This window comes from Argopecten irradians, chromosome 14, assembly GCF_041381155.1.
Source record: "Argopecten irradians isolate NY chromosome 14, Ai_NY, whole genome shotgun sequence".
Taxonomy (NCBI): Eukaryota; Metazoa; Mollusca; class Bivalvia; order Pectinida; family Pectinidae; genus Argopecten; species Argopecten irradians.
The window spans coordinates 30,056,159-30,079,176 of NC_091147.1; the positions used below are offsets into that span (position 1 = coordinate 30,056,159).

General features: G+C 33.7%; 1 protein-coding gene across 1 annotated transcript in view; it reads left to right on the forward strand.

Annotated features, from left to right (window-relative positions):
* LOC138306858 (transmembrane 9 superfamily member 2-like) overlaps positions 1–23,018 on the forward strand; it is a 187,307-nt gene that overhangs the window by 138,473 nt on the left and 25,816 nt on the right. The window contains exons 6-15 of the mRNA XM_069247362.1: positions 2,408–2,550; positions 3,137–3,266; positions 7,077–7,156; positions 7,542–7,650; positions 8,421–8,553; positions 10,044–10,105; positions 10,356–10,413; positions 10,705–10,762; positions 14,480–14,639; positions 15,556–15,707. Coding sequence (XP_069103463.1) covers positions 2,408–2,550; positions 3,137–3,266; positions 7,077–7,156; positions 7,542–7,650; positions 8,421–8,553; positions 10,044–10,105; positions 10,356–10,413; positions 10,705–10,762; positions 14,480–14,639; positions 15,556–15,707 — 1,085 coding nt within the window. The remainder of the gene's footprint in view (positions 1–2,407; positions 2,551–3,136; positions 3,267–7,076; positions 7,157–7,541; positions 7,651–8,420; positions 8,554–10,043; positions 10,106–10,355; positions 10,414–10,704; positions 10,763–14,479; positions 14,640–15,555; positions 15,708–23,018) is intronic.

A 23,018-nucleotide genomic window follows, 5' to 3' on the forward strand; every position in this document is an offset into this window, starting at 1 on the left:
TGGTCTTCATATAGACACACATTTGTTTACTGATGTAAGTTACTCGTACTCTGGTCTTCATATAGACACTCATTTGTTTACTGATGTAAGTTACTCTGGTCCTCATATAGACACTCATTTGTTTACTGATGTAAGTTACTCTGGTCTTCATATAGACATACATTTGTTTACTGATGTAAGTTACTCTGGTCTTCATATAGACACTCATTTGTTTACTGATGTAAGTTACTCTGGTCTTCATATAGGCACACATTTGTTTACTGATGTAAGTTACTCTGGTCTTCATATAGACACACATTTGTTTACTGATGTAAGTTACTCTGGTCTTTATATAGACACACATTTGTTTACTGATGTAAGTTACTCTGGTCTTCATATAGACACACATTTGTTTACTGATGTAAGTTACTCTGGTCTTCATATAGACACACATTTGTTTACTGATGTAAGTTACTCTGGTCTTCATATAGACAAACATTTGTTTACTGATGTAAGTTACTCTGGTCTTTATATAGACACTCATTTGTTTACTGATGTAAGTTACTCTGGTCTTTATATAGACACTCATTTGTTTACTGATGTAAGTTACTCTGGTCTTCATATAGACACTCATTTGTTTACTGATGTAAGTTACTCTGGTCTTCAGATAGACATACATTTGTTTACTGATGTAAGTTACTCTGGTCTTCATATAGACACTCATTTGTTTACTGATGTAAGTTACTCTGGTCTTCATATAGGCACACATTTGTTTACTGATGTAAGTTACTCTGGTCTTCATATAGACATACATTTGTTTACTGATGTAAGTTACTCTGGTCTTTATATAGACACACATTTGTTTACTGATGTAAGTTACTCTGGTCTTCATATAGACACTCATTTGTTTACTGATGTAAGTTACTCTGGTCCTCATATAGACACACATTTGTTTACTGATGTAAGTTACTCTGGTCCTCATATAGACAAACATTTGTTTACTGATGTAAGTTACTCTGGTCTTTATATAGACACTCATTTGTTTACTGATGTAAGTTACTCTGGTCTTTATATAGACAAACATTTGTTTACTGATGTAAGTTACTCTGGTCCTCATATAGACACACATTTGTTTACTGATGTAAGTTACTCTGGTCCTCATATAGACACACATTTGTTTACTGATGTAAGTTACTCTGGTCTTTATATAGACACACATTTGTTTACTGGTATAAGTTACTCTGGTCTTCATATAGACACACATTTGTTTACTGATGTAAGTTACCCTTGTCTTAATATAGACACACATTTGTTTACTGATGTAAGTTGCTCTGGTCTTCATATAGACACACATTTGTTTATTGATGTTAGTTACCCTGGTCTTAATATAGACACACATTTGTTTACTGATGTAAGTTGCTTTGGTCTTCATATAGACACACATTTGTTTATTGATGTAAGTTGCTCTGGTCTTCATATAGGCACACATTTGTTTACTGATGTAAGTTACTCTAGTCTTCATATAGACACTCATTTGTTTACTGATGTAAGTTACTCTGGTCTTCATATTGACACACAATTTTTACTGATGTAAGTTACTCTGGTCTTCATATAGGCACACATTTGCTTACTGATGTAATTTACTCTGGTCTTTATATAGACACACATTTGTTTACTGATGTAAGTTACTCTGGTCATCATATAGGCACACATTTGCTTACTGATGTAAGTTACTCTGGTCTTTATATAGACACACATTTGTTTACTGATGTAAGTTACTCTGGTCTTCATATAGACACACATTTGTTTACTGATGTAAGTTACTCTGGTCTTCATATAGGCACACATTTGTTTACTGATGTAAGTTACTCTGGTCTTCATATAGGCAAACATTTGTTTACTGATGTAAATTACTCTAGTCTTTATATAGACACAAATTTCTTTACTGATGTAAGTTACTCTGGTCCTCATATAGACACACATTTGTTTACTGATGCAAGTTACTCTGGTCTTCATATAGGCACACATTTGTTTACTGATGTAAGTTACTCTTGTCTTCATATAGACACACCTTTGTTTACAAATTTTAACAGCATCTGTTAATAAATCAATAATTATTGACAGGTATGTTTGATTAAAGATGTGACAAAATTTAGTGACAGAGAAAAGTCTTGTTTTAATTGAGAAAAACTGCTGACCTTAGAAAAACCGCTGGCCTTAGAAAATCTTAGAAAAAATGCTGACCTTATAGGAAACCCGCTGACCTTTACAATATATACCTACCTGATGTAGAGGTTGGAGGCAGTGGTGGAATAGTGTGATGTAGTGGTTGAACTACTCTCCTTCCTAGACGACCTGGGGACTGATGTAAAATAAATAAAATTTATAGTTTGATGAACTTCAGTAATTATTGTGTGTACATTTTCAGCCACGTTTCAGCGAGAAGGACAGCTACTACATCTTTAACCATGTGGACATCACAATTACCTACCATTCTGGGGAGGGAGAGGAATGGGGCGACCCTAACAACCTCGGAGGTCGCATTGTATCGGCTAAACTTGTCCCGAAAAGGTCAGTAACTAGTGGGACAATAGCTATCTTGGAATAGATTTTGGTAATTGAAAGTTTGTTATCACTATTTCTTAGAAAATGCTGAAGGGATTTGGTCGTAGATCTGCATATGGCATTTTGGAATTGATCCATGAAATATTTGGCCAACAGGCAGCTATCTTGGGCTTTGATAGTTGAAGTTTTATTTGTAGTATGTTTGAAAAAGTTTGAAAAGCAGAGAAAAGATCCCTCTTTCCATTGTCAGTCAAAGATCATTCTTTGGTGGGCGCTAAGATCTCTCTGGGATCTCTTGCATATAATGAAAATATAGTAAAGGCAGAGGTTTCAAAAGTCCTGTTGGTACTTTGTAATTGATGGATGTATTGGCAGAGGGATCCTTTGTGGATACCAGAGTATTCTAACAGTGCTCCATAGATGATGCAGAAATTCAACTATAATGTAGGATGTAGCATCAAAAAGATATATATATGTTTCTGTGGTTTATGGAACAATTTGACAGAAATGTTTAATCTCACCTTTAATGATTAAGGGTAGACAAATTATAACTAATTTATAGTAATAAAAATGTCTTGTTGTTGATTTTCAGTATTCAGACAACAGATCTCACTGCTGATGGCTGTCAGGCTAAAACTGCTGATCCGGCTCTGTTCCTTACTGGCGGGGGAGATGTCAGCAAGCCACTCACATTCAACTACACCTACTCACTCACGTGGAAAGTAAGTCTAGCATCACATTCAACTACTTACTCACATGGAAAGTAGGTTAATTGTTTAGCATCACATTCAACTACTTACATAGAAAGTAAGTTAATTGTTTAGCATCACATTGAACTACTTACTCACATAGAAAGTAAGTTAATTGTTTAGCATCACATTCAACTACTTACTCACATAGAAAGTAAGTCTAATATCACATTCAACTACTTACTCACATGGAAAGTAAGTTAATTGTTCAGCATCACATTCAACTACTTACTCACATAGAAAGTAAGTTAATTGTTTAGCATCACATTCAACTACTTACTCACGTAGAAAGTAAGTCAATTGTTTAACAGCACATTCAACTACTCTCTCACATAGAAAGTAAGTCTAATATCACATTCAACTACTCACTCACATGGAAAGTAAGTTAATTGTTTAGCATCACATTCAACTACTTACTCACATAGAAAGTAAGTTAATTGTTTAGCATCACATTCAACTACTTACTCACGTAGAAAGTAAGTCAATTGTTTAACAGCACATTCAACTACTTACTCACATAGAAAGTAAGTCAATTCTTTAACATCACATTCAACTACTCTCTCACATAGAAAGTAAGTCTAATATCACATTCAACTACTCACTCACATGGAAAGTAAGTCAATTGTTAAGCATCACATTCAACTACTTACCCACATAGAAAGTAAGTCAATTATTTAACAGCACATTCAACTACTCTCTCACATAGAAAGTAAGTCTAATATCACATTCAACTACTCACTCACATGGAAAGTAAGTCTAATATCACATTCAACTACTCACTCACATGGAAAGTAAGTCAATTGTTAAGCATCACATTCAACTACTTACCCACATAGAAAGTAAGTCAATTGTTTAGCATCACATTCAACTACTTACTCACATGGAAAGTAAGTCTAATATCACATTCAACTACTTACTCACATGGAAAGTAAGTCAATTGTTTAGCATCACATTCAACTACTTACTCACATAGTAAGTAAGTCAATTGTACATGTTAAGCATCACATTCAACTACTTACTCACATAGAAAGTAAGTCAATTGTTAAGCATCACATTCAACTACTTACTCACATAGAAAGTAAGTCAATTATTTAACAGCACATTCAACTACTTACTCACATAGAAAGTAAGTCAATTGTTTAGCATCACATTCAACTACTCACTGTGGAGTAAGTGAACTGTGTAGCTATCAAGTCAAATCATATAAAATTGCAATTTCTTTATTATCTTTAAATATTACTAGGTATTATGTATAATGCCATTTAAGAGGCCAAGAGTGCATAAACAAACACACACAAAAAATAGTTTAATTCCTATGCATATTTTATTGATTCCTTGTCTTTTTGATTCTTTTAAAAAGGCGCAATAATAGAAAATAGCATTTTATGGGACAACAGAGTTCTAGACAAAGTTAGAAACACCTAGAATTACTTTGATTTTCTTTTGAAATCTGAAGCAGAACTAGGAATATTTCTTTTTTCTTTTGAAATCTGAAGCAGAACTAGGAATATTTCTTTGAAAGATTTGAACTTTTTCTTTCCTGGAATTTCTAGATAATATGTACATTTACATTGTACTTTTACTGCTCAAACTTCATTTCAAGAGATAACTGTTAGTCCAGTAAAAATACAAAAAAAAAAATAGAGGCCTAACCTCCAAATAATTGCAACAGAATTTGTTTTCTGCTTTTTGAGTTGGAGGATCTTAGTTTTTTACCATGAAAAAAGTTGCCAAAAATCATATGTTCAGAAAGTCATTTTTTCAACACCCGAAAAATAAGAAAATATAAAGAAATTACACTTTTGACCACTTTTAAAGTATAATATCTGCTATTTTTGCAATACTTGAAATATGAAATCGGGTATATACAGTCAAACCTGTGTATAAAGGACACCCAGGGGACAAGGCTAAAGTGTCCTTTATAGAGAGGTGTCCTTTATATAGAGGTCAGTTTTTTGATGAGTTATGTCCCCAGAGCAGTTCAACCTAATCATAAAGCAATGTTTCCATACACAAATACATGTACTATGTATTTGTCTCATTTTCTTTTCATTTGGTTCATTTTGGAATAAATGAATAGTAACATAATTATTATCTAAAGGAATATGTACAGTATATTTATATTTTTCATTTCAATCAAATCAGAAAAAATGAATCAGAAACAATTATTTGTTAAATTGCATACTGTATCTGTGGTTTTTTTTATTCACTTTCAGCTGTAGTAAGACAAACTTTAGGTTAGTACCAATAAGTTGAAATGATACAATATTTTCAGTCAATCCAAGAAATAAAGAAGGATGAAAACGGCTCAAAACCGTTTGAATTTAGCTAGCATTACCGTTTTTGTTATTTCTAGATGCAAACCTTTATAAAATCTTACCCTGAACAATATCAGTTTATGTTTTATGTCTTAAAGGATTACTTTTTTCTTTGATATTAATGCATGATCGATAATACATAAGCTAGAAAAAAACTTAATTTTAACCTGTCAAGTTGACTGATTGTGCCAATTTGAAGTGTTTTATACTTAGATTTTTGGCAAAACACCCATTTTTTTTGTATATTTTGTGCATGTTATTTTGATCATTTGTTGTAAAAAACGGTATAAATATGCACATCTTATTTAGTAGTAAAAACTTCCTATCACGTTAATTTGGCTGAATACCAAAATATGTCCAAGTCCATAAATCTGCAATACAAAAATCTTGATTTTTTGAATATACTTTATTCGATTGTCATAAAATTTTGCCAGTAAATAAATCAGAACTGTGATGATTTTCAGCTATAAAATTGAACTTGAACTTTTATTTATTCCTTTATCTCATTGAAAATTATGTAACCCCCATCCGGTTCCATTATGGAAAAATAAAAAACTGACCTATTCAAATATTTGATCAAAAAGAAACTTCAATCTCACTTTATAAAGAGCGCTCCATTATGGTGGTAATATCTGCCAAAGGATTTTGCAATCTGATTAGTCACAAAATAGATATTCACATTTTAGATATTTCAGCTTAAGGACTTAACCAATTAGAGAAGTTTAGACAAATTGGCACTAAATGAGGATTTGACCGACATCATGTCTTTTATATTTGGGGATATCTTGATATAGTTGTCTCTTTTAGGTGAATATAGCCTACATAGAATCTGAATTATAACTATCTAAACACTCGAGACGGTACTTACTGAATAATTCTTGAATGAAAATGATATATTATTCAATTTGGACTTCAAATTATCCTAGGAAAATGCCAAAAGACCAACTTTGAGCAACCATGTTATCTCAGGTAGTGAAAGTAAAATGTTTTACTTTTAAAGCCTTTTATATAAAAAGATTCCACCAAAATGAGTATCAATGGTATTGTTGATGATAACATTTTTTTATCTTAACAATCCAAACATGTTTGGCTGTTACAAGGACATAATTATGTAATTTTCATGCTGTCATACTTTTTCCCTGTGCTGATTTCGACTTATGTTTTTGGCAATTTGTGCTGTCCTTATAACGTTCTTGCCATACAGTAATTTTCTAGTATTTCATGATAACCATGTAAGTTTATATTTGGCTTCAAAATTGGCAAATTATGCAAATGTCCCTATTTTTCTGAATTTTTGGGGGTCAAGAAAAACACTTTCTCAAATTTTTGTTTGTGGCGACTTTTTTTCTTGCATAAAACAAAGTCAGATCTGTATGAAAAACAAAGAAAGAATTCTGTTGCAATTATTTTGGGGTAACACCCTATCTTTACTGGATTAACAATTTCACTGCATTTTACCTTGTAGCAAGACAACACTATCAAGTGGTCTTCACGCTGGGACTACATCCTCGAGTCTATGCCTCACACAAATATCCAATGGTTCAGGTGAGTTTAGAGCAAAAATATTCTTAGAACTATTAGACCATATATTGCATTGGCTTACTAGATGTTTCCAAGCAACCCTCCGACTTGAAGGCTTATGATCTGTGGCTATTCTCTGGGAAGTCAGATTTTCTGCCACTACTAAAATCACCTCAAATTATTTTTTGCTGCTTTAAGAAGATAAAAGAATTTGAGATGGATTGTCATTTTGGCTATTTAGCCTTTTGTCCAGAAGGAGAGAATCAGAGGATTTCTTAAGTAAGCCAGTTAACAAAGAGAAAAATACATTGATTTTGTGTCAAAACAGTTGATGTCACATACATAATTCTGATTTATACATACCACAAATATGCTTTTTATTAAATATTGTAAATATGGTGTTTTGTAGCATCATGAATTCCCTGGTAATTGTTCTGTTCCTGTCCGGAATGGTAGCTATGATCATGCTGAGGACACTTCACAAGGACATCGCTCGCTACAACCAGATGGATAACTCTGTAAGTACAGGTTTTGTGCTACTTTTCCCACCACATTTTCCTGCTTTGACAAAGGCAGGTGGATATTCATGTCTTGGAAACAGTTTCAATTTCTACAAAATTAGTAATTTATATCATGTCATTATTTAGTACAAAGTGGTCAATTCAAAATTTATATTTTGACATTATTTAGTTCAGAGTGGTCAATTCATAATTTATATTTTGACATTATTTAGTACAAAGTGGTCAATTCATAATTTATATTTTGACATTATTTAGTTCAGAGTGGTCAATTCATAATTTATATTTTGACATTATTTAGTTCAGAGTGGTCAATTCATAATTTATATTTTGACATTATTTAGTACAAAGTGGTCAATTCATAATTTATATTTTGACATTATTTAGTTCAGAGTGGTCAATTCATAATTTATATTTTGACATTATTTAGTTCAGAGAGGTCAAATCGTAATTTATATTTCGACATTATTTAGTTCAGAGTGGTCAATTCATAATGTATATTTTGACATTATTTAGTTCAGAGTGGTCAATTCATAATTTTTATATTTTGACATTATTTGGTTCAGAGAGGTCAAATCGTAATTTATATTTTGACATTATTTAGTTCAGAGTGGTCAATTCATAATTTATATTTTGACATTATTTAGTTCAGAGAGGTCAAGTCATAATTTATATTTTGACATAATTTAGTTCAGAGAGGTCAAGTCATAATTTATATTTTGACATAATTTAGTTCAGAGTGGTTGATTCGCATGTTTATGTTCCTGTAGGAGGACGCCCAGGAAGAGTTTGGCTGGAAACTTGTCCATGGAGATGTTTTCCGTCCTCCGAGGAAAGGAATGATGTTGGCAGTCCTCAACGGCAGTGGAATTCAGGTTTTCTTCATGGTCCTTATCACACTAGGTACGATTTGTACTGAGACATCATGGTCCTTTATCACACTAGATACGATTTACACTGAGACATCATGGTCCTTATCACACTAGGTACGATTTACACTGAGACATCATGGTCCTTATCACACTAGGTACGATTTGTACTGAGACATCATGGTCCTTATCACACAAGATACGATTTGTACTGAGACATCATGGTCCTTTATCACACTAGAAACGATTTACACCGAGACATCATGGTCCTTATCACACTAGGTACAATTTACACTGAGACATCATGGTCCTTATCACACTAGATACAATTTACACTGAGACATCATGGTCCTTATCACACTAGATACGATTTACACTGAGACATCATGGTCCTTATCACACTAGAAACGATTTACACCGAGACATCATGGTCCTTATCACACTAGGTACAATTTACACTGAGACATCATGGTCCTTATCACACTAGATACAATTTACACTGAGACATCATGGTCCTTATCACACTAGATACGATTTACACCGAGACATCATGGTCCTTATCACACTAGATACGATTTACACTGAGACATCATGGTCCTTATCACACTAGATACGATTTACACTGAGACATCATGGTCCTTATCACACTAGATACAATTTACACTGAGACATCATGGTCCTTATCACACTAGATACGATTTACACTGAGACGTCATGGTCCTTATCACACTAGGTACAATTTACACTGAGACATCATGGTCCTTATCACACTAGATACGATTTACACTGAGACATCATGGTCCTTATCACACTAGATACGATTTACACTGAGACATCATGGTCCTTATCATACTAGATACAGTTTACACTGAGACATCATGGTCCTTATCACACTAGATACGATTTACACTGAGACATCATGGTCCTTATCACACTAGATACGATTTACACTGAGACATCATGGTCCTTATCACACTAGATACAATTCACACTGAGACATCATGGTCCTTATCACACTAGATACAATTTACACTGAGACATCATGGTCCTTATCACACTAGATACAATTTACACTGAGACATCATGGTCCTTATCACACTAGGTACAATTCACACTGAGACATCATGGTCCTTATCACACTAGATACGATTTACACTGAGACATCATGGTCCTTTATCACACTAGATTCGATTTACACCGAGACATCATGGTCCTTATCACACTAGATACAATTTACACTGAGACGTCATGGTCCTTATCACACTAGATACGATTTACACTGAGACATCATGGTCCTTATCACACTAGATACGATTTACACTGAGACATCATGGTCCTTATCACACTAGACGCTACATAGTAATAGTACTGATCTGTGTTTGTCAAAGATTTTGTTGCATTGTCATCATTCTAGCAGCCTTTCATTATGTTCTACCAAAGTGCAAGTATGTTAAATAACCCGATTTTAATTGCTAATGGTGCTTTTCAGAATTCTGGTAGAAAAATGATATTTGTGTATTTCAGTATTTGCATCGCTTGGATTCCTGTCTCCTGCCAACAGAGGCGCCCTGATGACCTGTGCTATGGTAAGTAGTCACTCTCATACATGTATGTACTGTAGAACAGCTGATAAATCTACACAATTCAGGATTTTATTACTAATGTCACATAGATGGTGTGCTCTACCTGCCTGTTCAAATGTCTTTTGTGACATACACAATTTTCTATGAAACACATATGTTCTTACAATAGAAATTTTATAGAATGGACTATTGCAAATACCATTGGATGTGATAATGATATAATGGCTTAATGATGATCCTCTCTCTACTTCAGGTTCTGTACGTCTGTCTGGGCACCCCAGCTGGATATGTGTCGGCCAGAATTTACAAAAGTAACTTTTTAATGTGATAACTCCTCACAGAATATTTCTCTCTGTTTGAATGTCTCAGTTAAGTGTCTGCAGGCCTAGGTGAAGTATTTATGTGTCAGATGAAAGAGAGATTAATATGATAGTTGATATTTTCATAGAAATTTGAATTTGTGAGTGTGAAAAAAACAAAGCTCTAGTTCTTCAAGGATCTTAAGCAAATTGAGATGAAGATAAGATTTGATCTTGTAAAAATTCTTTCAAAACAACTTGATACACATGATACTGACAAAGGGAGGTAACTCATTGTTTCAGTGTTTGGCGGAGAGAAGTGGAAATCCAACGTTATCATCACAGCTATGTTTTGTCCAGGGTAGGTTGGATCTATAAACATTCATTTTAGCTATTTCACTGTATAATTGTGGGGTTGATATTCTACTTTGTTGTATAACTGTATAATTGATTTGCATCTTGGCTGTGTAGTTGTAGAATTGATATGCGTCTTTGCTGTATAATTGTAGAATTGATATAATACTTTGCTGTATACTTCTAGGATAGATTTGCGTCTTTGCTGTATAATTGTAGAATTGATATGCGTCTTTGCTGTATATTTATAGAATTGATATACTATTTTATTGTAGAATTGTAATCTACTTTGTTTTATAATTGTAGAATTGATATACTATTTTACTGTATAATTGAAGAATTGTATTCTGCTTTGTTGTATAATTGTAGAATTGATATACTATTTTGCTGTATAATTGTAGAATTGATATGCGACTTTGGTGTATAATTGTAGAATTGATATGCAACTTTGCTGTATAATTGTAGAATTGATATATTACTTTGCTGTATAATTGTAGAATTGATATACTACTTTACTGTATAATTGTAGAATTGATATGCATCTTTGCTGTATAATTGTAGAATTGATATGCGACTTTGCTGTATAATTGTAGAATTGATATGCATCTTTGCTGTATAATTGTAGAATTGATATGTGACTTTGCTGTATAATTGTAGAATTGATATGCGTCTTTGCAGTATAATTGTAGAATTGATATGCGACTTTGCTGTATATTTGTAGAATTGATATACTACTTTACTGTATAATTGTAGAATTGATATGCGTCTTTACTGTATAATTGTAGAATTGATATGCGTCTTTACTGTATAATTGTAGAATTGATATGCAACTTTGCTGTATAATTGTAGAATTGATATACTACTTTGCTGTATACTTGTAGGATAGATTTGGGTCTTTGCTGTATAATTGTAGAATTGATATGCGTCTTTAGTGTATAATTGTAGAATTGATATACTACTTTGCTGTATACTTGTAGGATAGATTTGCATCTTTGCTGTAGAATTGTAGAATTGATATGCGTCTTTAATGTATAATTGTAGAATTGATATGCGTCTTTGCTGTATAATTGTAGAATTAATATGCGTGTTTGGTGTATAATTGTAGAATTGATATACTACTTTGCTGTATACTTGTAGGATAGATTTGCATCTTTGCTGTAGAATTGTAGAATTGATATACAACTTTGCTGTATAATTATAGAATTGATATGCATCTTTACTGTATAATTGTAGAATTGATATGCGACTTTGCTGTATAACTGTAGAATTGATATACTACTTTGCTGTATGATTGTTGAATTGATATGCGTCTTTGCTGTATAATTGTAGAATTGATATGCGACTTTGCTGTATAACTGTAGAATTGATATACTACTTTGCTGTATGATTGTTGAATTGATATGCGTCTTTGCTGTATAATTGTAGAATTGATATGCGACTTTGCTGTATAACTGTAGAATTGATATACTACTTTGCTGTATGATTGTAGAATTGATATGCGTCTTTACTGTATAATTGTAGAATTGATATGCGTCTTTAATGTATAATTGTAGAATTGATATGCGTCTTTGCTGTATAACTGTAGAATTGATATGCGTTTGTGCTGTATAATTGTAGAATTGATATACTACTTTGCTGTATACCTGTAGGATAGATTTGCGTCTTTGCTGTATAATTGTAGAATTGATATGCATCTTTGCTGTATAACTGTAGAATTTATATGCGTCTGTGCTGTATAATTGTAGAATTGATATACTACTTTGCTGTATACTTGTAAGATAGATTCGCGTCTTTGCTGTATAATTGTAGAATTGATGGGTCTTTGCTGTATAATTGTAGAATTGATATGCGTCTTTCCTATATAATTGTAGAATTGATATACTACTTTGCTGTATACTTGTAGGATAGATTTGGGTCTTTGCTGTATAATTGTAGAATTGATATGCGTCTTTAGTGTATAATTGTAGAATTGATATACTACTTTGCTGTATACTTGTAGGATAGATTTGCATCTTTGCTGTAGAATTGTAGAATTGATATGCGTCTTTAATGTATAATTGTAGAATTGATATGCGTCTTTGCTGTATAATTGTAGAATTAATATGCGTGTTTGGTGTATAATTGTAGAATTGATATACTACTTTGCTGTATACTTGTAGGATAGATTTGCATCTTTGCTGTAGAATTGTAGAATTGATATACAACTTTGCTGTATAATTATAGAATTGATATGCATCTTTACTGTATAATTGTAGAATTGATATGCGACTTTGCTGTATAACTGTAGAATTGATATACTACTTTGCTGTATGATTGTTGAATTGATATGCGTCTTTGCTGTATAATTGTAGAATTGATATGCGACTTTGCTGTATAACTGTAGAATTGATATACTACTTTGCTGTATGATTGTTGAATTGATATGCGTCTTTGCTGTATAATTGTAGAATTGATATGCGACTTTGCTGTATAACTGTAGAATTGATATACTACTTTGCTGTATGATTGTAGAATTGATATGCGTCTTTACTGTATAATTGTAGAATTGATATGCGTCTTTAATGTATAATTGTAGAATTGATATGCGTCTTTGCTGTATAACTGTAGAATTGATATGCGTTTGTGCTGTATAATTGTAGAATTGATATACTACTTTGCTGTATACCTGTAGGATAGATTTGCGTCTTTGCTGTATAATTGTAGAATTGATATGCATCTTTGCTGTATAACTGTAGAATTTATATGCGTCTGTGCTGTATAATTGTAGAATTGATATACTACTTTGCTGTATACTTGTAAGATAGATTCGCGTCTTTGCTGTATAATTGTAGAATTGATGGGTCTTTGCTGTATAATTGTAGAATTGATATGCGTCTTTCCTGTATAATTGTAGAATTGATATGCGTCTTTGCTGTATAATTGTAGATTTGATATGCGTCTTTGCTGTATAATTGTAGAATTGATATGCGTCTTTCCTGTATAATTGTAGAATTGATACGGTCTTTGCTGTATAATTGTAGAATTGATATGCGTCTTTGCGGTATAATTGTAGAATTGATATACAACTTTGCTGTATACTTGTAGAATTGATATGCGTCTTTGCTGTATAATTGTAGAATTGATATGCAACTTTGCTGTATAATTGTAGAATTGATATGCATCTTCGCTGTAGAATTGTAGATTTGATATGCGACTTTGCTGTATAATTGTAGAATTGATATGTGACTTTGCTGTATAATTGTAGAATTGATATGCGTCTTTGCTGTATAATTGTAGAATTGATTTGCATCTTTGTTGTATAATTGTTGAATTGATTTGCGTCTTTGCTGTATAATTGTAGAATTGATATGCGTCTTTGCTGTATATTTGTAGAATTGATATACTACTTTGCTGTATAATTGTAGAATTGATATGCGTCTTTACTGTATAATTGTAGAATTGATATGCGTCTTTACTGTATAATTGAAGAATTGATTTGCATCTTTGCTGTATAATTGTTGAATTGATTTGCATCTTTGCTGTTGAATTGTAGAATTGATATGCGTCTTTACTGTATAATTGTAGAATTGATATGCGTCTTTACTGTATAATTGAAGAATTGATTTGCATCTTTGCTGTATAATTGTAGAATTGATATACTACTTTGCTGTATAATTGTAAAATTGATATGCGTCTTTGCGGTATAATTGTAGAATTGATATGCATCTTTGCTGTATAATTGTAGGATTGTGTTTGGCGTGTTTTTCCTGATGAACCTCATTCTGTGGGCTAAAGGTAGCAGTGCAGCCATCCCCTTCTCCACTCTGATTGCCCTGCTGGCCCTGTGGTTTGGTATCTCGGTACCTCTCACCTTTGTTGGAGCCTACTTTGGATACAAAAAGAGGGTCAGTCTTATTGTCATCTCATTGTCATCTCATTTCAAATGGTTTTTTAGCTCACCTGGCCCGAAGGGCCGGTGAGCTTATGTCATGGCTCGGCGTCCGTCCGTCGTCCGTTTGTCTGTCAACATTTCCTTTAAATCGCTACTAGTCATAGAGTTCTGCATGGATTGTAACCTAATTTGGCCACAAACATCCTTGGGGGAAGGGGAACAGAACTTGTATAAATTTTGGCTTTGACCCCCCAAGGGCAGGGGGCGGGGCCCAATAGGGGAATAGAGAGGTAAATCCTATAAATCGCTACTTGTCATAGAGTTCTGCCTGGAATGTAACCAAATTCGGCCACAAACATCCTTGGGGGAAGGGGAACCGAACTTGTATGAATTTTGGCTCTGGCCCCCCCGGGGGCAGGATGGGTGGGGTCCAATAGGGGAAATAGAGGTAAATCCTTTAAATCGCTACTTGTCATAGAGTTCTGCCTGGAATGTAACCAAATTTGGCCACAAACATCCTTGGGGGTAGGAGAATAGAACTTGTGTAAATTTTGGCTCTGACCCCCTGGGGGCAGGAGGGGTGGGGCCCAATAGGGGATTTAGAGGTTAATATTAAAATTCCTTCAGAAAAGAAACAATGAACCTGTATTCAGAACATTACTTGGCATTACAAACCAGGTGAGCAATACAGGCCCTCTGGGCCTCTTGTTCCTGCTTGCTTTACAGCAAATTTTGATTTTGTTTTAAATTTTTGAATCTCCTTTTATCAACTATAGAACACCCAGAAAATCATATCAACTAGATTAAAATTTTAAATTTTGATATTTTAGGCTATAGAACGAATTATATTAACTAGATTTAAATTTTGGTGTTTAGGCTATAAAACAATTGTACTCACTAGATTAAAATGTTAAATTTTGATGTTTTAGGCGATTGAACACCCAGTGAGAACCAATCAGATTCCTCGACAGATCCCAGATCAGTCGTTCTACACTCAACCCATTCCTGGAATTGTCATGGGAGGTGTTTTACCTTTTGGCTGTATTTTCATCCAGCTCTTTTTCATACTCAATAGTATATGGTAAGTGACCATGGTAACATGTAAACTTTTATTTACCTGCATACAATCGTAACAGGTGCCAACAGACCTACTGTATATTCTCAAACTTGTTTTACAGGTCATAGCAGAACTTTTGTATATTCTCAAACTTGTTTACAGGTCATATCAGAACTTCTGTATATTCTCAAACTTGTTTACAGGTCATAGCAGAACTGGTGTATATTCTCAAACTTGGTTACAGGTCATAGCAGAACTTCTGTGCATTCTCAAACTTGGTTACAGGTCATAGCAGAACTTCTGTGTGTTCTCAAACTTGTTTACAGGTCATAGCAGAACTGGTATATATTCTCAAACTTGGTTACAGGTTATAGCAGAACTTGTGTATATTCTCAAACTTGGTTACAGGTCATAGCAGAACTTCTGTGTATTCTCAAACTTGGTTACAGGTCATAGCAGAACTTATGTATATTCTCAAACTTGGTTACAGGTCATAGCAGAACTTCTGTATATTCTCAGACTTTTTATGGAGGCGCAGCCTGCCATCATGTAATCACTCTGGTTTTCAAGTAGCACCGGAACACTATACCTTGGTACTCCTATGGACAGTTTCCGGAACTACGGGAGATAACTTTACACTGTGTATTGCAACGTACGTTGTGTATTATACAGCAGTCAGAGGTTCTCCGTTTATTACATGTTTCAGTCACATTATAATTTCCCACTTAATTACTTTAGACTTATTTTCAATGTTACAATTAGTTATTAATTATTCTCACCGAAAGTGTGTCTCAATATCGGCAGTACTTATACTAGTGAGTGCGCTGCATCTAGATCTGTTAGCCTTACTAACCTACGGAAGACTAACTTGCAAACCGCGAATCTAACAGTAATTGCATATGAACTTGTTTGTAAGTAAAAATAATTCATCTGACAATAAATGCCTTTTCAATTAGGGGTATTTAATCGAATATTGCTAGGCCTATCCACTAATATTTTATAAAAATGAACTAGAAATCCCCAAACTAACGAACATGTCAACAAGAACAGTCCGTACAAAGGGAGACAACTGTTACAAACTCTGCCGACGCACTACAATGCAGAGTGTTAAATCACACACGTGTTCACTGCTTCACTCATGTTACCGGGGACGCCATCATGGCTTCTGCTGTTGATATTACGGTATATATTTGTAATTATAAGTACGATGTCATGATATTTAAATATCACAGGCCTAAAAGGATATAATCTGACAATGATTTTGACGATTTTTTTATTCAATTTGACCGAACGAAAATCTGACGTACATGAAAAACGGCGAGGTCCCGTACTATCGCCAGTACACTGACGACCTGCGTTGGTCATCGGTATGGCTGGCGAGGTTACAGTAGTGTGAGTTGATAATATTTGTTTATAAACTTTGCTCGTCAATAACATTCAATATTCCAGTTATTTTGCCTGCATTTACAGTTGATCTGATTATTTTCGTGCATTTTTTCAACGGAAAATAATGTAATAACATCATACATAAAATACACACTACTCGGAACGATAGGGAGAGTGAAAGAGAAGCGGTGTCACATCGGGACGGTTGAAATCGGCACGGACACAAGCCGAAAGAAATTAACTGTTGTTTATTAGAGACAAATTTACTGGATTGGTGCATCGATACAATTATTGATTTGTGTGTTTACGATATTTCAGATAATTCTGCGCATATGATTGTTTTATAAGTTATAAAAAACTCGGCACATATTTGTGAGTATTTCCGACAGAGAAAATCGACCATTTTCTGACATGTATACGTTTTAATTAATTTTTGAAGTCCTTATGTCGAATAATATTTGGAAATGATAGCATCACTGTGTAATTTGATTCATTCTGAAGCAACATTATTAACAAAACATTTCTCAAAAATAAGCATAAAAGTACGGCGGCACAGAAGTGACACGAAAAATATTTTTTTTAATGTAGGACCAAAAAAAAGAAGATTTTATGTAGGGTGAAAAATATTTTTTTCTTTTACGTGCTCACGTAAAACTTATTACGTGAGCACGTAAAAACGTTTACGTGCTCAAGTAAAACAGTTTGTGTAAGACAAGAAATATTTTTTATGTATGGTGAAAAATATTTTTTTTATGTGGAGACGAAAAATGTTTTTTTTTTATGTAAGACAAAAAATATTTTTTATGTAAGGTGAAATATATTTTTTTTCTTGTTTTTAACAATATCTTGTTTATTTGCAGATGTTGTATATTCTATACAAAGGGATATTCCGTTAAGATATTAAAGGATTTGTGCAGCCAAAATATATTTTTGATAATACGTCAGGATATTGCTTTGGATGAATGAAAAATTAAGTCCCACCCAACGAATCGCCTAGCTTTTAGCGCTATCGGTTGGTTTTGGTCGTGATTTACGGGTAGTGTCGACTACGGTTCAGAGATAATGAGATAATGATGTAGATATTTTCAGTTTCAAAACTTTCCATTTACACCATTTCAAACATTCAAACAAGCATATATCTAACTTTAGATTAGATAAGCTGTGCCAATTTGATAGCGATATCGAAAATGGATGGTTCGGATCAGTCTGGACTGAAGATTTAGATAGCATATTATATAAATTTCTGGTTTCCATAATTTAAGTATCATATAATATATATTGAAATGTGTTGTACCTTTCAAATAAATTATACTTGGTTATATTTTAAATAAGTATATTTAGTGTGGTTAATGCTGTAACCCTTCTCTTGTTTGACTATACAATGTAGATTCGAAAACGGTGTTGAAAATACTAGAACGAATATACGTACCCGGCCTACTATACCTTTCTAAAGACAACGCCATTTTCTGTCAAAAGTCCTTTTTTGAGCTACAATATTGCAGCTATGAAAATACATGCTTTAGAATTTTTCCTAAAACCTTAGAAAATTACGGGTGATTGCTATATTCCATGATTCCGTAATTACAGTACTAGACTGGAATAATTTTTAAGGTTAAATCTTTAGTTGAAATAGTTCTTAGAACCATTTTTGTTTCTGAATAAGTCAACTTCCATTATTGTTTTACCTGTGTACGACATATATATATGTAATAATATATTCCTAGGTACATGTATGATCAGGGATATTTTATTTCCATTTGCTTTTACATCTTCATTTTAAAAATGGAGGTGACAATAAAAAAACCTAGATCATAGATGTACGGGGTTTCCATAATTCAAGTCACTATCCAATTAACAGATGTCCTAACCTGATTGACAGTGAGACAATAGCAAATACCCGACATAGTCCACCGAATAGCAAATTGCCCGCGGCCAGGTACTTACAGGTGAGTTCGATGAATGGCGTTTGGTACAGGTAAACAACATCCTGGCCCAGGTATTACATAACCAAAGACATGGCTAATTATATATCTATATAGGGGTATCTACTCGTATATCGATTAAAAATTGAAAGCGACCGCACAGTCTGAAAAAATAGTTTGTTTTGCTAATATCTCAATATTTAGATCTTTTATAATATCAAAGATAAATTCTTTCTACCACATGTTGAAACGTTTTACGGTATTGTAATAAATGTATCTCAATTTATTCGGTTAGCAACACACAACACAATGTTTGTAATGATCAACCATCGGTGTGTATGTACAGAAAACATATACACCGTATACATATATGTATATATGTTTCTGGTATGTACGTCAATACTTTAATAAAGGATTTCTGAAATTGTTTCATAAAATTTCATTTTACAGTCACAAACTTTGTAATTCACAATGTATCGAAAGATACAGACTACAGGAAAATATTATCTAATTAAAGCTTATTCGTTGCTGAACTCCTCGACAAAAAAATCGCAACTTTTATTTCTGTGTGGATTTTCTTTCATAATTACACGAAGATACCTGTTATTAGAGCATAAATTAGAGTATTTGAAACATCGAATTTCACTCTTTTAGTTATTTACATTCGAGCCAAAGTTATTGTATGATTAACTTCACTCAAAAGTAATCATAAAAAATCGTTGATCGGCTTTTCCTGTGACCGTCGATGTAAGTGATAGCACATCAGTTATAGTAAAGCTATAAGCCACGGACTATTATGATGTCACACGGTTTAGAGCTAGAAAATATGCATAATCGGGCGGTCAGAAGTTTGGACCTCGATATCGACGGTTTACAGGTTATTCCGGTCGCGCGCGGCACGGAGAGGTTTCTACACGTGCTAATAAAGCCATTTCCAGCATAAACTGAAACTATAATTTTTGACTGCACAATTCCTTTAACTAGTACTTTCATTGCAACAAAATGTAATATTCCAATCCAGTATTAACTTCTGAAATTTAAATCAGGGGTATCAATGTTTATATTATCCTGAGTTGGGTTAGATGTTTTAATGGAATATATCCCTTGAGAGGAAATTGGACATTGATTTCAACTTCACCTTACACTGTTGTTAACATTGACAGATTGACACTGGATTTGGCAATATTTGATTGTTGGGTTCATTAATGGCATGGACGGCCTCCAATGTATGTTGTGTGTAGCATGCACAGACTGCGCTGTATTTGTTGGGTCTTCTTGTATAGTGGAACTCTTGCCCTTTCATTGTGCTACATGTATTATGATATCACTGGAACATGCCGCTGAAGACACCCAAGCATCCCAACACACCTGGTCACATTAAACTGACAATGGGTCAGCCAGTCGTTCTACTGCCAGTATATGCAGAGCTCAGCAGGAGCATAACTACCACTTTCATACACTTTGCCCAGATGGTAGAAAGTTCAAACCATGATTTAAATTTAAAAACATGTAAAAACCAACACAAACTTTCAAAAGGAATATATATTAGTCTTGCATCATTTTTAATCTATATATCATTATTCATTGTTCATATTTATTTCGCATACAATATTTTCAAGATCTTTAGAGCATTTGTTTTTAACAACTTTATAAGATTAAATATTTCCATGATTTAACCAATTTGCAAATATTTGCTCCACATTATTCTATAATAAACAACAGTCATTCTGCGAAAGCACAGAATTTTCAATCTGTTATTTCAATCCATATTGATTGAAAATAACCTGAACATGTACTATTACCTCTTTTATGATATATCTTTAATATTTCAATATATCATTACCCTGTCTAGAATCTGAGCTACGCCTCCTTCAGTACTTTCAGTACTTTGATTTACAGGTCATATCAGCTCTTCTGTATATCCTCAAACTTGTTTTACAAGTCATAGCAGAACTTCTGTATATCCTCATACTTGGCTACAGGTCATAGCAGAACTTATGTATATTCTAAAACTTATTTTACAGGTCATATCAGAACTTATGTATATTTTCAAACTTGGTTACAGGTCATATCAGAATTTCTGTATATTCTCAAACTTGTTTACAGGTCATATCAGAACTTGTGTATATTCTCAAACTTGGTTACAGGTCATATCAGAACTTATGTATATTCTCAAACTTGTTTACAGGTCATATCAGAACTTATGTATATTCTCAAACTTGTTTACAGGTCATATCAGAACTTACTAGGGATGTTCCGAAATTAATGTTACTTGCGCAATATCTCGTGGAAATCGTGCTAAATGGGCTTAAAACTACCTCGTGGCGATAGCGTGATATCTGAAGCATGATATAGGTAAATATCTCGCTCACAATTACACTTACCTTGGTGCTGTGTACATTGTTTTGTAGCGCACTCGTTACACTCTATACAAATATGGTTGGCAAGAGAGTTGAAAACGTAATTGAAATTAGGGCCTATATCAATGGTAGGTCTCTACTTGGCTTAAAGCCGGTGGATATTCCTCGTGAGGTTTGTGATATATATGAGAAGGGTCAAATGTCATATATGACTATTTGTAGGTGGTTGCTCGATTTAAGTCGGGACACCAGCAGCTTAAAGATGCTGCCCACACAGGTCGCCCTGCAACAACAACAACAAAGCATAACATTGAACTAATTCGGCAAATCCTTGAAAAATATGCAAGGTACGCTGTCTGGCAGTTAGCTAAAATGACAGGCTTGTCTTTAGCACGTATTCATTGCATTTTAAAGAAACATCTTAAGCTGGGCAAGATCAATGCCAGGTGGATATTCCATTTACTAACTGACAACCAAAAGTGGTCCCGGGTTGACAAAGCCAAATCCTTATTGAAGAAATACCCAAAATACAGCAAAAAAGGCTTTTGATAATTTGGTCACAGGTGATGAAACATGGATGTATTTTTTCGAACCCAAAAGAAAATGCTCTAATCGAATCTGGGCAAACAAAAACGCCAGTAGCCCTAACATTGCTAAAAGAATACGCAACGTGAGGAAGGTTTTGTATGTCATATTCTTTGATAACAAGGGTCCAATCATTCAAATCCCTGTTCCAAAAGGCAAAACTGTCACAGCGAAGTATTATAGAGACGTTGTACTTCGAAAACTTATGAAAGTCTACAAACGCCGCCGCCCACAGACAGGTTTGAAGTACCTCAGGCTCTTACATTATAATGCGCCAGCACACAAGGCGCGCATTGTAACGGAGTTTTTGAAGGCAGAAAAGGTCACTGTCCTCTCCCACCCTGCATATTCACCAAACTTGGCCCCCTTTGACTTTTTCTTGTTTCCCAAACTAAAATTTCACCTGTATGGAACAAAATATAAATCAAGAAATGCCCTTGGCTCTGCCATTTACCAGTATCTTATGAGTATACCAATTCAAGAGTATGAAAACTGTTTCCAAAAGTGGATCGATCGGTTGAAACGATGCATAAATGCAGAGGGGGAGTACTTCGAGGGACAGGGCAAAGTAAAATGATATCGATCAGAATTACTTCTATCAAAGAGAAATCACCAAAGTAACAATAATTTTGGAACACCCCTCTTATGTATATTCTCAAGCTTGTTTATAGGTCATATCGGAACTTATGTATATTCTCAAACTTGGTTACAGGTCATATCAGAACTTCTGTATATTCTCAAACTTGTTTTACAGGTCATAGCAGAATTTCTGTATATTCTCAAAACTTGTTTACAGGTCATAGCAGAACTTATGTATATTCTCAAACTTGTTTTACAGGTCATAGCTGAACTTATGTATATTCTCAAACTTGTTTTACAGGTCATAGCAGAATTCTGTATATTCTCAAACTTGTTTACAGGTCATAGCAGAATTTCTGTATATTCTCAAACTTGTTTACAGGTCATATCAGAACTGCCATATATTCTCAAATTTATTTTATAGATCCCAACAGACTTATGTATATTTTTAGGTCACTTGAGACGAAGTCTCATGAAGACTATTCTAATCGCCTTTTGTCTGT